The 11,545-nt window shown below is 38.6% G+C and overlaps 2 protein-coding genes across 2 annotated transcripts in view; one reads left to right on the plus strand and one right to left on the minus strand.

Annotated features, from left to right (window-relative positions):
• Positions 1-4,488, plus strand: part of LOC107709266 (histone-binding protein RBBP4-like) — a 7,294-nt gene extending 2,806 nt beyond the window's left edge. Inside the window, exons 3-12 of the mRNA XM_016513709.1 lie at positions 1,185-1,330; positions 1,440-1,613; positions 1,969-2,084; positions 2,433-2,593; positions 2,729-2,855; positions 2,961-3,038; positions 3,122-3,198; positions 3,304-3,361; positions 3,477-3,587; positions 3,834-4,488. Coding sequence (XP_016369195.1) covers positions 1,185-1,330; positions 1,440-1,613; positions 1,969-2,084; positions 2,433-2,593; positions 2,729-2,855; positions 2,961-3,038; positions 3,122-3,198; positions 3,304-3,361; positions 3,477-3,587; positions 3,834-3,896 — 1,111 coding nt within the window. The 3' untranslated portion in view covers positions 3,897-4,488. The remainder of the gene's footprint in view (positions 1-1,184; positions 1,331-1,439; positions 1,614-1,968; positions 2,085-2,432; positions 2,594-2,728; positions 2,856-2,960; positions 3,039-3,121; positions 3,199-3,303; positions 3,362-3,476; positions 3,588-3,833) is intronic.
• A 1,394-nt stretch (positions 4,489-5,882) lies between these two features.
• On the minus strand, positions 5,883-11,146 carry LOC107709258 (syncoilin-like). Its single transcript, XM_016513695.1, has 5 exons — positions 11,049-11,146; positions 9,266-10,028; positions 8,045-8,464; positions 7,843-7,967; positions 5,883-6,651 (listed from the first exon to the last, which is right to left on the minus strand). The coding sequence occupies exons 2-5, from the start codon at positions 10,013-10,015 to the stop codon at positions 6,594-6,596; spliced, it is 1,353 nt and encodes a 450-aa protein (XP_016369181.1). The 5' UTR covers positions 10,016-10,028; positions 11,049-11,146; the 3' UTR covers positions 5,883-6,593.
• Positions 11,147-11,545: the final 399 nt, after the last annotated feature.

Genomic DNA, 11,545 nt, shown 5'->3' on the forward strand with positions numbered 1-11,545 from the left:
TTTTTTCCAAGCACATTTTACCAATTCCAAACCACATCAATCTTAATAACTACTATTATTTTTGTATTTAATAATTTAGAAGTGATATATAATTGAACATGAAGGCTGGAAATAAAAAACTCCTTATTAAGGTGTGCATAATTATAAGCCAGGTTTTCTTTTACAGATGAAATGAGCCAAAAAAGAGATTTAACTCCGACTGAGAAGTCAAAAATGATTAAATCCCCATGAGAAATATTAAAAACTAATGAAATACAGAAATTTCAAAGTTAAGGCAAGACCATTGGTCAGCAAAATGCTCATTGGGTAGCGGGGTCAGAAAAAAACAGGTGGAGAAGAAAAGAGCATGTTAACTGCAAAAGATTTAATAATTAATGTGAAGAATTAAGTGTGAAACCATCAGGAAACTTTTAGTCTCCAGTGCCACTATTTTCCAGAACTGCAACCTTGAGTCCCCAGAATTACAAGGTGACAGGTTCTCAGAGACTTTGCTTTGGTAAAAAATCCTATAAATAAAAGTAATTTACAAAATTATTTTGACTTGAGTTTATTTATTAATGAGTAACGTATCTTTTGAGTGAATGTGCAAATTTTTTGTTAACAGGTTTTACCATGTTATTACAACATTTAAACACTTTTTATTAATTAAAAAAATGATAAATTCTTTCAAATTTAAATCTTGTACAAGAATTACAGCAAAAATCAGTTTGATGCATGTTTTATCAATATTTTAGAAATTGAATTTTGTCACCAGTACTGACTTCAATGGATTTAATTAAATTCCTTTGAACACAACTGCTCAAAACGGTCTAAATTTATGAAACCTACACATTCAAAACATTATTACTCTGAAATGTTTAATGTAAATGTTAAGTGAAATGTTAAGTACTGTAAGGTCTTTCGTGACACTACATATTCTGGGGTGTGAATTTGATAGGTGCTTGATATAAAATAAATGGTGCTTTAAAAAGTCCTTGAATCTGGTGTTCATGAAGGAGTGGGAACCCTGCCCCCCCTCTTTTTTCAACTTTTTTTTTAATAGTTTGTGATGTCATGATAATGGAATCAGGTTCACTGCTTTAGGAATGCAGGATGAATATAGTGTGGATAGTGACCGTTTCATCACAGTTGTAGATTTTTATAAAGGTCAGTGTAAATAAGCACACGTGTCGTCTGTTTCACAGACCTGAAGGGAAGGATTTTAGCGTGCACCGCCTGGTTCTCGGCACTCATACCTCTGATGAGCAGAATCACCTGGTTATTGCCAGTGTCCAGCTGCCCAATGATGACGCCCAGTTTGATGCATCACATTATGACAGCGAAAAAGGAGGTGAGTGGCTTATATTTGATGTTCAGATCATAAACTAAATTGTGACTGCATCGTCTCCACCTGTGTACTTTTCTCATGTTGTCACACCTGTTTCTCTGTTTGTTCACAGAATTTGGTGGTTTTGGCTCAGTGAGTGGCAAGATAGAGATTGAGATCAAGATTAATCATGAGGGAGAAGTGAACCGGGCTCGCTACATGCCACAGAACCCCTGCATCATTGCCACCAAGACCCCCACTAGTGATGTGCTGGTCTTTGACTACACCAAACACCCCTCCAAACCTGGTATGAGCAATTCTGGAAACGTTGTCACTTGCAGCTCAATGTATCTAGCAGCATTGCTTAAAAGGCAATTGGTTTGAGACACAGATTTTTAAAAAACTTTAAGCATTTTAACATGCAAACATAATAGCTGAAATATAGCACACTATTTAAAGCACTGCACTAAAAATAAATTATAGATTTTTAACCACACAAACCAACTAGTTGTTCAATGTTGTTTTTTGGTAGGGAAAATATGATATAATGGGAGACTTTTCATTTCCAAGCTACTTGCCAACTCAATGTTTGTGTGAAGGTGTCATATGTTAAGTTTTCCCTCTAAATTTATGCTCCATGTTCCCCTCCTGTGCTCCTGGAGACCCCTCTGGAGAGTGCACTCCTGACCTGCGTCTGAGGGGGCATCAGAAAGAAGGATATGGTCTGTCCTGGAACCCCAACCTGAGTGGCTGCCTGCTGAGTGCATCTGATGATCATGTAAGACATTTGTACAATTGTTATCATTGACCTAATTACATCGTGACCACAGCTGTATACAGGTGCATCTCAATAAATTAGAATGTCGTGGAAAAGTTCATTTATTTCAGTAATTCAACTCAAATTGTGAGACTCGTGTATTAAATAAATTCAATGCACACTGACTGAAGTAGTTTAAGTCTTTGGTTCTTTTAATTGTGATGATTTTGGCTCACATTTAACAAAAACCCACCAACTCACTATCTCAACAAATTAGAATACTCCATAAGACATGTTTTTTTTATTGGTCTTATGAAGTATTCTAATTTGTTGAGACTAAATGTTCGAGTTAAATCTGTTTTTCTACAGACAATCTGTCTGTGGGACATCAGCACAGTGCCAAAGGAGGGAAAAATAGTGGACGCTAAGACCATTTTCACTGGTCACACTGCTGTAGTGGAGGATGTGTCTTGGCATCTGCTTCACGAGTCTCTCTTTGGGTCTGTTGCAGATGACCAGAAGCTTATGATGTAAGTACTTTGTCTTCCTGTGTTTTTGTAATCTGAATGTCTTTAGCACAACATGTAATTTAAAAAGGCATGTAGCGTTTTGAACTGTGGGTATGTAATGTGAGCAGTATTTTAATCTATTTTCCCTTCCTTTAGCTGGGACACACGCTCCAATAATACATCCAAACCCAGTCATGCAGTAGATGCCCACACTGCAGAGGTCAACTGTTTGTCCTTCAACCCCTACAGCGAGTTCATTCTGGCCACCGGTTCTGCTGACAAAGTGAGAACTACATTGAGCAACTGGTTCTGTTACACCTGTGAACACTGATTAATTGTGCTTCTATATTTAGACCTCTGAATTGTGCTTTTTATTTTTCTCTCTCAGACTGTTGCATTGTGGGATCTGCGAAACCTGAAACTGAAACTTCACTCATTTGAATCACACAAAGATGAAATCTTCCAGGTACCAAATCCCTTCCTGCCATGATTGCGGATGAAATTAAAGCTAAATGAGTGTGATTACATGAACTCTAAATGTGTCCACAGGTTCAGTGGTCACCCCATAATGAGACCATCCTGGCCTCTAGTGGAACAGACAGGCGACTCAATGTTTGGGACCTCAGGTGGGTTGTCTCATTTTCATTTTACTCACTACTACTGCTGAAATGTAAAATACTTTATTAGAAGTATCTTTTCACATTCATGAGAATTCCTTGTTTTTCCTGCAGTAAAATCGGTGAGGAACAGTCACCAGAAGATGCAGAGGATGGACCTCCAGAGCTACTGGTGAGTTAGTAATGGTGTTCAGTTTATGTAAATATATGTACATGTATGTATTTAAAGTTATTGTGCTTTTCTCTGTGGTCATGTTTTTCACATTTTATTTTCTAAAAAAAAACAGTTTATCCATGGAGGCCATACAGCCAAGATTTCTGACTTCTCCTGGAATCCAAATGAACCGTGGGTGATTTGCTCAGTGTCTGAGGACAACATCATGCAAGTCTGGCAGATGGTAAGGACACTCAGCTTTTAAGCCTATTTCTTACAACTTAGAATTTTCCGTCAGCTCCTCTGCAATAAGTAAACATCAGCTCACTCGTGATGCAGCCTGTTTTATTTCCTCTAAGTGTATGTGACCACTAAATGTAGATGTTGGAGGAAAAATTAGTTTGTACAAAAAAGAGTTTTTGCATAACCTTTCTAGTTTTGTTTTGTAGCTCTGTTTTATATGCATACTTTTTTTTGTTTTGTTTTTTAGGCGGAAAACATCTACAATGACGAGGACCCAGATGGGGCAGCAGACACTGAGGTTCAGGGATAAAACAGCTCTTTACACCACCCCTCTCTCAGCATAAGACAAAACTCTTCTAAAAACTGTCTGTCTACACTCAAGTGAAGACCTTAAGTGCTCTCCCCTAAGTAATGGAAATTGAATAATTTAATATTTCCCCACCAGGCATTTTCTACTGTGTTAATAGAGTATTTTTCTAAGAAAAATGTCTATTGATCATTGATCAATATCAGAATGTGAGACAAATGACCCTTCTCATCCCTTCCCACCAGTGTCTCATGAGGATTTCCTTGCAGTTTAAGTATACTTAAAGTATTACTTAATATCATAAAAGTGTATACAGGTGGGTAGTATGTTGTGACCAGAGTGCAGTGGTACAATGTTGATGTTTAGTAGATTCTTTTTTTTACTTGACCTACAAATGCAATTTTCATTTAAGAATCCATTTATTTCATGACTAGATGTATTGATAACTTAAGCTCTTATGTGCTCTTTTTACTTTGAGCTTCATGTATCAGTCAGGTGGTGTTTAATGTCTTTTTAATATTGTGACTTTTCAATGTTTTTCTCCTGTATGTCCATACCGTTGTACAGAATATTATGAATAAACTGTTTTTGTTGATAAAATGTATTTTATATGTTGTTGGTAGTGACAACTTTTGTAAGATTTTCTATTTTTTCATTCATTCATTTTAAAAACGGTATATATCGTTTACATTATCAAGTCCCAAAATATGAGAAATTATGCTTAAACTAGGCAGCAGTTGATTTTTTTTACCGTGGCCCACGTGTGTTAACCAACCAGAAAAGTCAAAGCAAGACAATCTGGAAAAGTTGGAGGTGACTTCCTGCCAATGGTGCAAGTTAGGGGCGGGGCTACCTCTCTGGGTTTGTCCCGTGCTTCACTGCAGCCGCGCGTGCACGGAGATTGACCGGAATATCAAAAGTGGTCCAAGGAAGGAACAGTGGTGAACCAGCGATAGGGTCATGGCCAAGTCTCATTGATGCACGTGGTGAGCGAAGGCTGGCCGGTGTGGTCCGATCCAACAGACAAGCTACTGTATCTCAAATTGCTCAAGAAGTTAATGCTGGTTCTGATGGAAAGGTGTCAGAATACACAGTGCATCGCAGTTTGTTGCGTATGGGGCTGCATAGCCACAGACCAGTCAGGGCGCCCATGCTGACCCCTGTCCACAGCCGAAAGTGCCAACAGTGGGCACGTGAGCATTAGAACTGGACCACGGAGCAATGGATGAAGGTGGCCTGGTCTGATGAATCACGTTTTCAATCAAGCCGACGGAGACAGTGTGATGCTTTGAGCAATGTTCTGCTGGGAAACCTTGGGTCCTGCCATCCATGTGGATGTCACTTTGACACATACCACCTACCTAAGCATTGTTTGAGAGCACATACATGGAAACGGTATTCCCTGGTGGCTGTGGCCTCTTTCAGAAGCATAATGTGCCCTGCCACAAAACGAAAATGGTTCAGGAATGGTTTGAGGAGCACAACAACGAGTTTGAGGTGTTGACTTGGCCTCCAAATTCCCCAGATCTCAATCCAATCGAGCATCTGTGGGATGTGCTGAACAAACAAGTCCGATCCATGGAGGCCCCACCTCGCTACATTGCCACATTTCATTGTATTTAGGTATGTAAAGTGCAAGTTAGTAATTTGAATATGATTGCTTATAGACTGATCATCAAATTTAGTTAGCCTGTCTTCAGCAATAGTTATAATTATAATATTAGCTGAACTTTATCAAGCTTGAAATGAAAACAGTAGAGATCACAGGATAAAAGATAGCAGGGACTTTAGGACAGGCCTATCACACACCCTTCCTCCTTCATGTCCAGAACTTGCTGCAGATTCCTCTCTCTCATAAGTGACTGCAAAAAGATTCATTTGAGATGGATATTACTACCAGATGTAAACGACAATCTATCTGGCCTGACCAATTGTAATTGTTTCACACAAGAAAGCCAAAAAAAAAAAAGACTGAACAAAAGCCTCAACAAACACCTTTTATTTTTGTCATTACCCAGATTCAATTTTTTTACATTTTAATCTCCAAAATGTCTTGAAATAGCAATTTATTTAGTCTTAAAAAAACAAACAAACAAAAAACATGCTCCCTGTCACTCTGACAGAGTTCGTATCCTTGTACTCTATTCACAACTAGGTATGACTCATATAAACAATTTCTAATTCTTGTTTATCTCAGATCTTAACAAGACACATCAAATCAACAATGCACTTATTTCATGATCTCTTAGTCCTTCATCTAAATGGTTTCACCATCATGCTGTAGGCATGTTTATAGAGCTCTCCTACAGTGCCCATATAAGTCCTTGTTTTGCCCACTTCACTTACTCATAAGAGAAAGCACTTAGTTCACAAGCACCACTTGCTATATGAGCTTTATTCCCTCTTATACACACATCAAAAACAGTGTTTTAAGAACATTCTGAGCTGCGTAACTTGTCAGATAAAGATCTGGATATCTGACACAATTGGTCCTTGCTGTTCGGAGTGCTTTTTTAAATCTAATTTGACCTTTCCCAAAAAACAAAACAAAACACTGTTGTGCATCTTCAGTAAATTGGGGATACTGTTTTGATGACTGACTATTAATGAAAAAGAAGACAAGCAGTTTCGATTAAACTATGAAAATATATCAAAAGCATTTTACATAACTAATAAGATAATAATACAAACATTAGTTCATTAGGTTTTTTCCACCACCACACCGTTCTCTTGCTTGCAGGGGCCCTCTACATGCTCTCTGTAAAACAATAAAGGCGTAAAATATAGATGTGCCATCCAGGGCTGGCACAAGCTCAACTGCCACTCTAGGCAAAACACTTCACAGTCACAATTAAACACAATCTAGATGCACGTGAAAGACTGAAGATTTAGTTTATTGATACATTTTGCACTTAAATAAAAACATACACCAGCATTTCACACGGGAGCGGCACTATGGACCAAAGTTAATTTAGAATTAGAATAATTAATGGGGTGATAACTTGTTGATATGAGTGCAATAATTCCAAATGTCTACATTTAAACGGTCTCCTGCCTAGTTTGACTATAGGCACGTGCTGGCCCTGGTGCCATCTGTCCTAACCAGATGCAATGCAGCAAGTTTTCAGCAATTAGTAAAAGTAAATTGTCTGTCCACACTGAAAGTGGAAATCCAGTACAATCACAGCCAATCAGAACGTAGGGTAAGGTGGTGGAAGATGCATCTCTCTTGAGAATAGTATTTACTGGATACATTTACACAACAACAATGTAATAAAAACCGAAAACGCTTTCTTTGTGTTTTTGAAAAGCTTTGTGTACAGACAACAACTCAAAACGATCTCTCTTCACACGGATCTGCGAAAATGACTAAAACACTGTATTATGCATGCCAGGCCAATAGCGGGCGATGTCACTTTGTAAAGAAACTACACGCCTTTCATCTGAAATGTAAATTTGTTCTGACTTATATACAAGCATATGGATATTTACATATTTAATTGACCATATTTTAATTAAAGAATTGTCATAACATGCTTTCACTGAACTAGCTTACAGGTTTTAATGAAAAGTGAAGATGTACGTCTAATTTATGGAATTACTAAATAATAACCATGAGTTACAGTAAATAGTAGATAAAAATTTGGGGTCATCTTACTTACTTGGGGGAATCTTAGCCCTTCTTACCCTATATGATGTTTAATATTTAGTAGAGTAAACTTTTGGACCAATGACATATCATTGTGGGTGGGACTATCCAATGAAGTGTGACAGAGCTAGAAATCTTGCAACTTGTTGCAGCTGGTTAGGACGAGGATGCATTAACATAGACATTAACGTTAAAAAAGAGTTTTTATCACTTGTTGATACACGCATGGTGTAATAGTATTTTCTCCTTAAATTACGTTGCAGTGTCAAAAAACCTCTTTGAAAAAGTGTCTGCACTTGCCTGTAGAAGAACAGCTCTTTGGCCATGTTGTTCTTCAGCATATCCAATCCTTCTGTCTTCTTTATCTGGACCTTGAGCTCAGTTTTCAGTTCTCTGATGTTCTCCTCCAAGGCATCAACTGTCTCCTGAAAGAAGAACATTAAACGTTCAATAAGTTGTGATCTAAAATGACAGTTATCTAAAATCAGTGAACATTACTCACCCGATATTGTTCCACATTTTCCTTCCTCTGTCTCTCCATTAGTCGGATCCTCTCCTCCAGACAAGATCTCTGGAGTCTCAGCATCTGCTCCTCTTCTTTCAGCGGTCCTAACTGGGCCCTCAGCTCCTGGCATTGCTCTTTAGCCTTACTGAGGGAATCCATGGTGGCCTCCCGTCTCTTCAGCAGGGACACTAACCGGGGTTCGTAAAACTCTTCCAGAGCTTTGATCCCACCCTGCAGGTACTGCTGGAGGTCACAAGAAGCCCGGCGTCCTTGAGTCACATAAGAGCGGTTCTTCCTCTTGCTGGATTCTTGAGTGACGTTCAGTTGCTTTTGCAGTTCTTGCAGGTTGCTTTGGTGGTCTGAATGGATGTTGGCGATCTCCTCAGTCAGCTTAACAGCAAGGGCCTTCAGCTCCTCCTGAGTCAGAGGGTTTTGAAGATAGTTAGAGTGGATATAACACCCATTTATCACAACTGATGTCACATGAACAACAGGGACTGAGTAACTTAAACCATATGATTTTCTATGACATTTGTTTTACAAAAATTCTGTTGGTTGGAAGTTGTTAGCTATTTAAAATAATCTGATTAACAAATTTTGCAAACAAAGAAAGAAAAAAGGGCTGAAAACCACAAACCAATCAAAACCAATGTTTCCCCAGGTTGGTATACTATCATTTTGCACACTGAAAAAAATGGTGTAGAAAACAAAGATACAGGAAGTAAAACGTGGAATAAAATTGTATATATCATGTTTTATTTATATTATTATATATTATATAATGTTATTATTGAGCTTCCTGTACAATTTCCAACAATTGCTGAAATTTTTTAAGAAAAAAAAATGAATTAAAAAATATGTAAGAAAAAAAATACATTGAGAAAGAGAGAGAGAGAGAATTATAGAATTAAATTCATTAAACAAAGAATTAAATTCATTAAAAAATTATCTAATTTTTGTTTTAGGGCCACTGAGAATGTTAACAGAGCAAATCGATTAACTACTGGCCTGACCGGGAAAGCAGAAGAAAATCTTACCTCATATTAAATGCCTGGCTACAGTTCCTGGTGTCCTTTTGCTACACAGTTCTAAACTACATTTGTAAATCCTCTTTGTAATCGGTATAAAAATCTTGCTTAAGTTGAATAGAACAAACCTTAAGCAGGATTTTACATCTTTTCTGTTTCAATGTACTTGTACCAGTTCACTTGACACTACCTGAGCTTGGTTGAGCTGCTCCACCTGTTTCTGTTGTAATTCAAGCTCTACTTGTCTCTGTGCACCATCTCGGGCCGCTGTGAACAGGTGTCTCTTAGTCTTTTGAGTCTCCTCCTGCAGGCTCTGTCTTTCCAGCCTGACTTTGGACAGGAGGCCTTGTTCTTCTCCCAGAGCCTCCCTCACAGTCTGCAGCTCTTGGGCCATGGGCTCCTCCAGCTCCAGAAGCTCCTGAACCAACTCATCCCTTCTGCGCTCCAACTGGCCCACCTCCTCAATACAGCTCTCAAATGCTTCTCTGAGTTTTTGTATTTCCATGGTGGCAGACAACTCAGGCTTTGCCTCGACAGGGCTGGCAACAGCGCTATCTTCCACCTCCAACACAGTTTGCACTTTCTCAGGAATGCACGTCTCTCCGAACTTAATTGATTTTATGAATCCATTCTTGTCCAAATTGTTCTCTGTTTCTGAAAATAACTCCAGTGGTGCAGTAGTTGGATGGGCTGCATCAAAAACATCTAACTGTGCCAACATCTGTTGCATAAGTCCATTAAACTCAGCTTGCAAAGCTTCTCTGCATTTTATTGAATGATGCATGGATTCTCCAGGAAGAGTTAGAGCAGCCTCAATCTCTTCCAAGCAGTCTTCAAAGTAGTCTTCATCTTCCTCCTCAATAAATAAGGGATCAAACGTTTTGTCTGTCTCCGATAGAGACCCATAAGCTTGCTCAAAGTTCATTTCTTGATCCTCCATTTTATATGTTGACCTGTGGGGTGAACATTGTGTGAATGCCAGGTAAATCAGAATTAAACTACAGCATGTAGTTTGTATTACTTTCACAAACACCAAACGCATTGATCACTATATTAACACATCTTGTGGTTAGCCATTAAGTTTATTTTATACTTTATGTACATTATGCTTTGTGAACTGTGATTCCTGAGTGATCAAAGGTTGGTGAGAAGAAATCTGAAGCGAATGCGTCTCTGAGGGACAGCTGCATAAACTTGTCGAACAGCTGACTGATCATGAACACACTCATACACAGCGTTCATTTGAAAAGCTTAGATTAACATCTGCGAGTGGACCTTTGATCAATTGTAAAGAACATGTACACATTGGTACATACATGCTCTTGCATGTGGCAAACATGAAGTGAATAAAATGTAAAAGTTTCTACAGATGAATCTTCTGCATCTTCATCAAAATGATGTCAATCGCCAAAAAGAGGAAACTATTTTTTTTTGCACATAAACTTGCCTAAACCCTATGATTTACGTAAGTATCTAGAAATGCCCATCCACCATCTTCCTTTTAGACAGGGCTGGCATTTCTTATGCCAGTCTCGATGGGACACAGAGTAGCTGCTGAACTGGCAGCAAGAACAGACAGAGAACATTCCACCAGTGCCAGTGATCTCAAAATCCCCATCATGAACAACTGCTCATTCCTTTGACATGTTTACTCAAGCATGCTACATGACATATTAGCAGTTTTACACGTTGTTTTGAAGTAACTAATAACTGTAATCAAGTGAAAATAAATGTACATTTGTCTTCAATTAACTAATTTCCTCCAACTTTTTCCAGACTCTTGAAATCATCGCCAAAAATAGAAACAGAGTGAGAAAGAATAACCACGAAAACACTGCAGTGACTGATTAGGTAGTGATATGACAAGTCTAAAGATGTATCTAGAGCTAGGATTCTGTGCCAGTGTAAATATTCTAAAATCAAAAGCATTTGAGAAGAAAAAAAAACTGTTATATATAAATGCATCAACCCACCTCAACTCAGATAACAAGGTTCCAGGACGATAACCATGAAGTGAACCCAAAGCGAAGAGCTGGTAGCCAACTGAACATGAAAATAGGACAGTAGTAGTCTGGCCTCTCTCTGACCGAGTTTAAACATATGCCGCCAGTCTCTCAGGCAACGTTTAATCTGTTTACATTTATTAATAAACAGAAGGGGGAAGAAATATGAGCTTGAACAGCACAGGCACCAACTCGAGCTAATCAGGAATCATGAGGTCCTCTGGGAGGTGCGACCTGCTCATGGGAACCAATAGGACAGAAAAGAGCTAATTTTATGCAAATAGCTATAATCAGTATCCAATGGGTGGAAAGTGTAGGGTCCGCACACAGCAAAAGAATCCAAGAAGGGTGGCCGCACAAGAGTGGCAAAAGTTGTCATCACTTTTGTGGTTTCCTAAACGACACTCACCTACATTCAGGAATGACCTGAAAGTCGGCCTCTCATAAAGCATGGACAGGATTGAAAT

Source organism: Sinocyclocheilus rhinocerous, unplaced genomic scaffold (assembly GCF_001515625.1).
Source record: "Sinocyclocheilus rhinocerous isolate Xijiao unplaced genomic scaffold, SAMN03320098_v1.1 scaffold206, whole genome shotgun sequence".
NCBI lineage: Eukaryota > Metazoa > Chordata > Actinopteri > Cypriniformes > Cyprinidae > Sinocyclocheilus > Sinocyclocheilus rhinocerous.

Bases quoted from the DNA above. Each gene is read 5' to 3' on its own strand.
- LOC107709258 (XM_016513695.1), bottom strand. From the start codon at position 10,015: ATGGAGGATCAAGAAATGAACTTTGAGCAAGCTTATGGGTCTCTATCG. The intron at 8,465-9,265 runs GTAGTGTCAAGT...CCTCTGACTCAG, and splicing joins AGCAGCTCAACCAAGCTCAG to GAGGAGCTGAAGGCCCTTGC. The intron at 7,968-8,044 runs GTGAGTAATGTT...TTCTTCTTTCAG, and splicing joins AAAATGTGGAACAATATCGG to GAGACAGTTGATGCCTTGGA.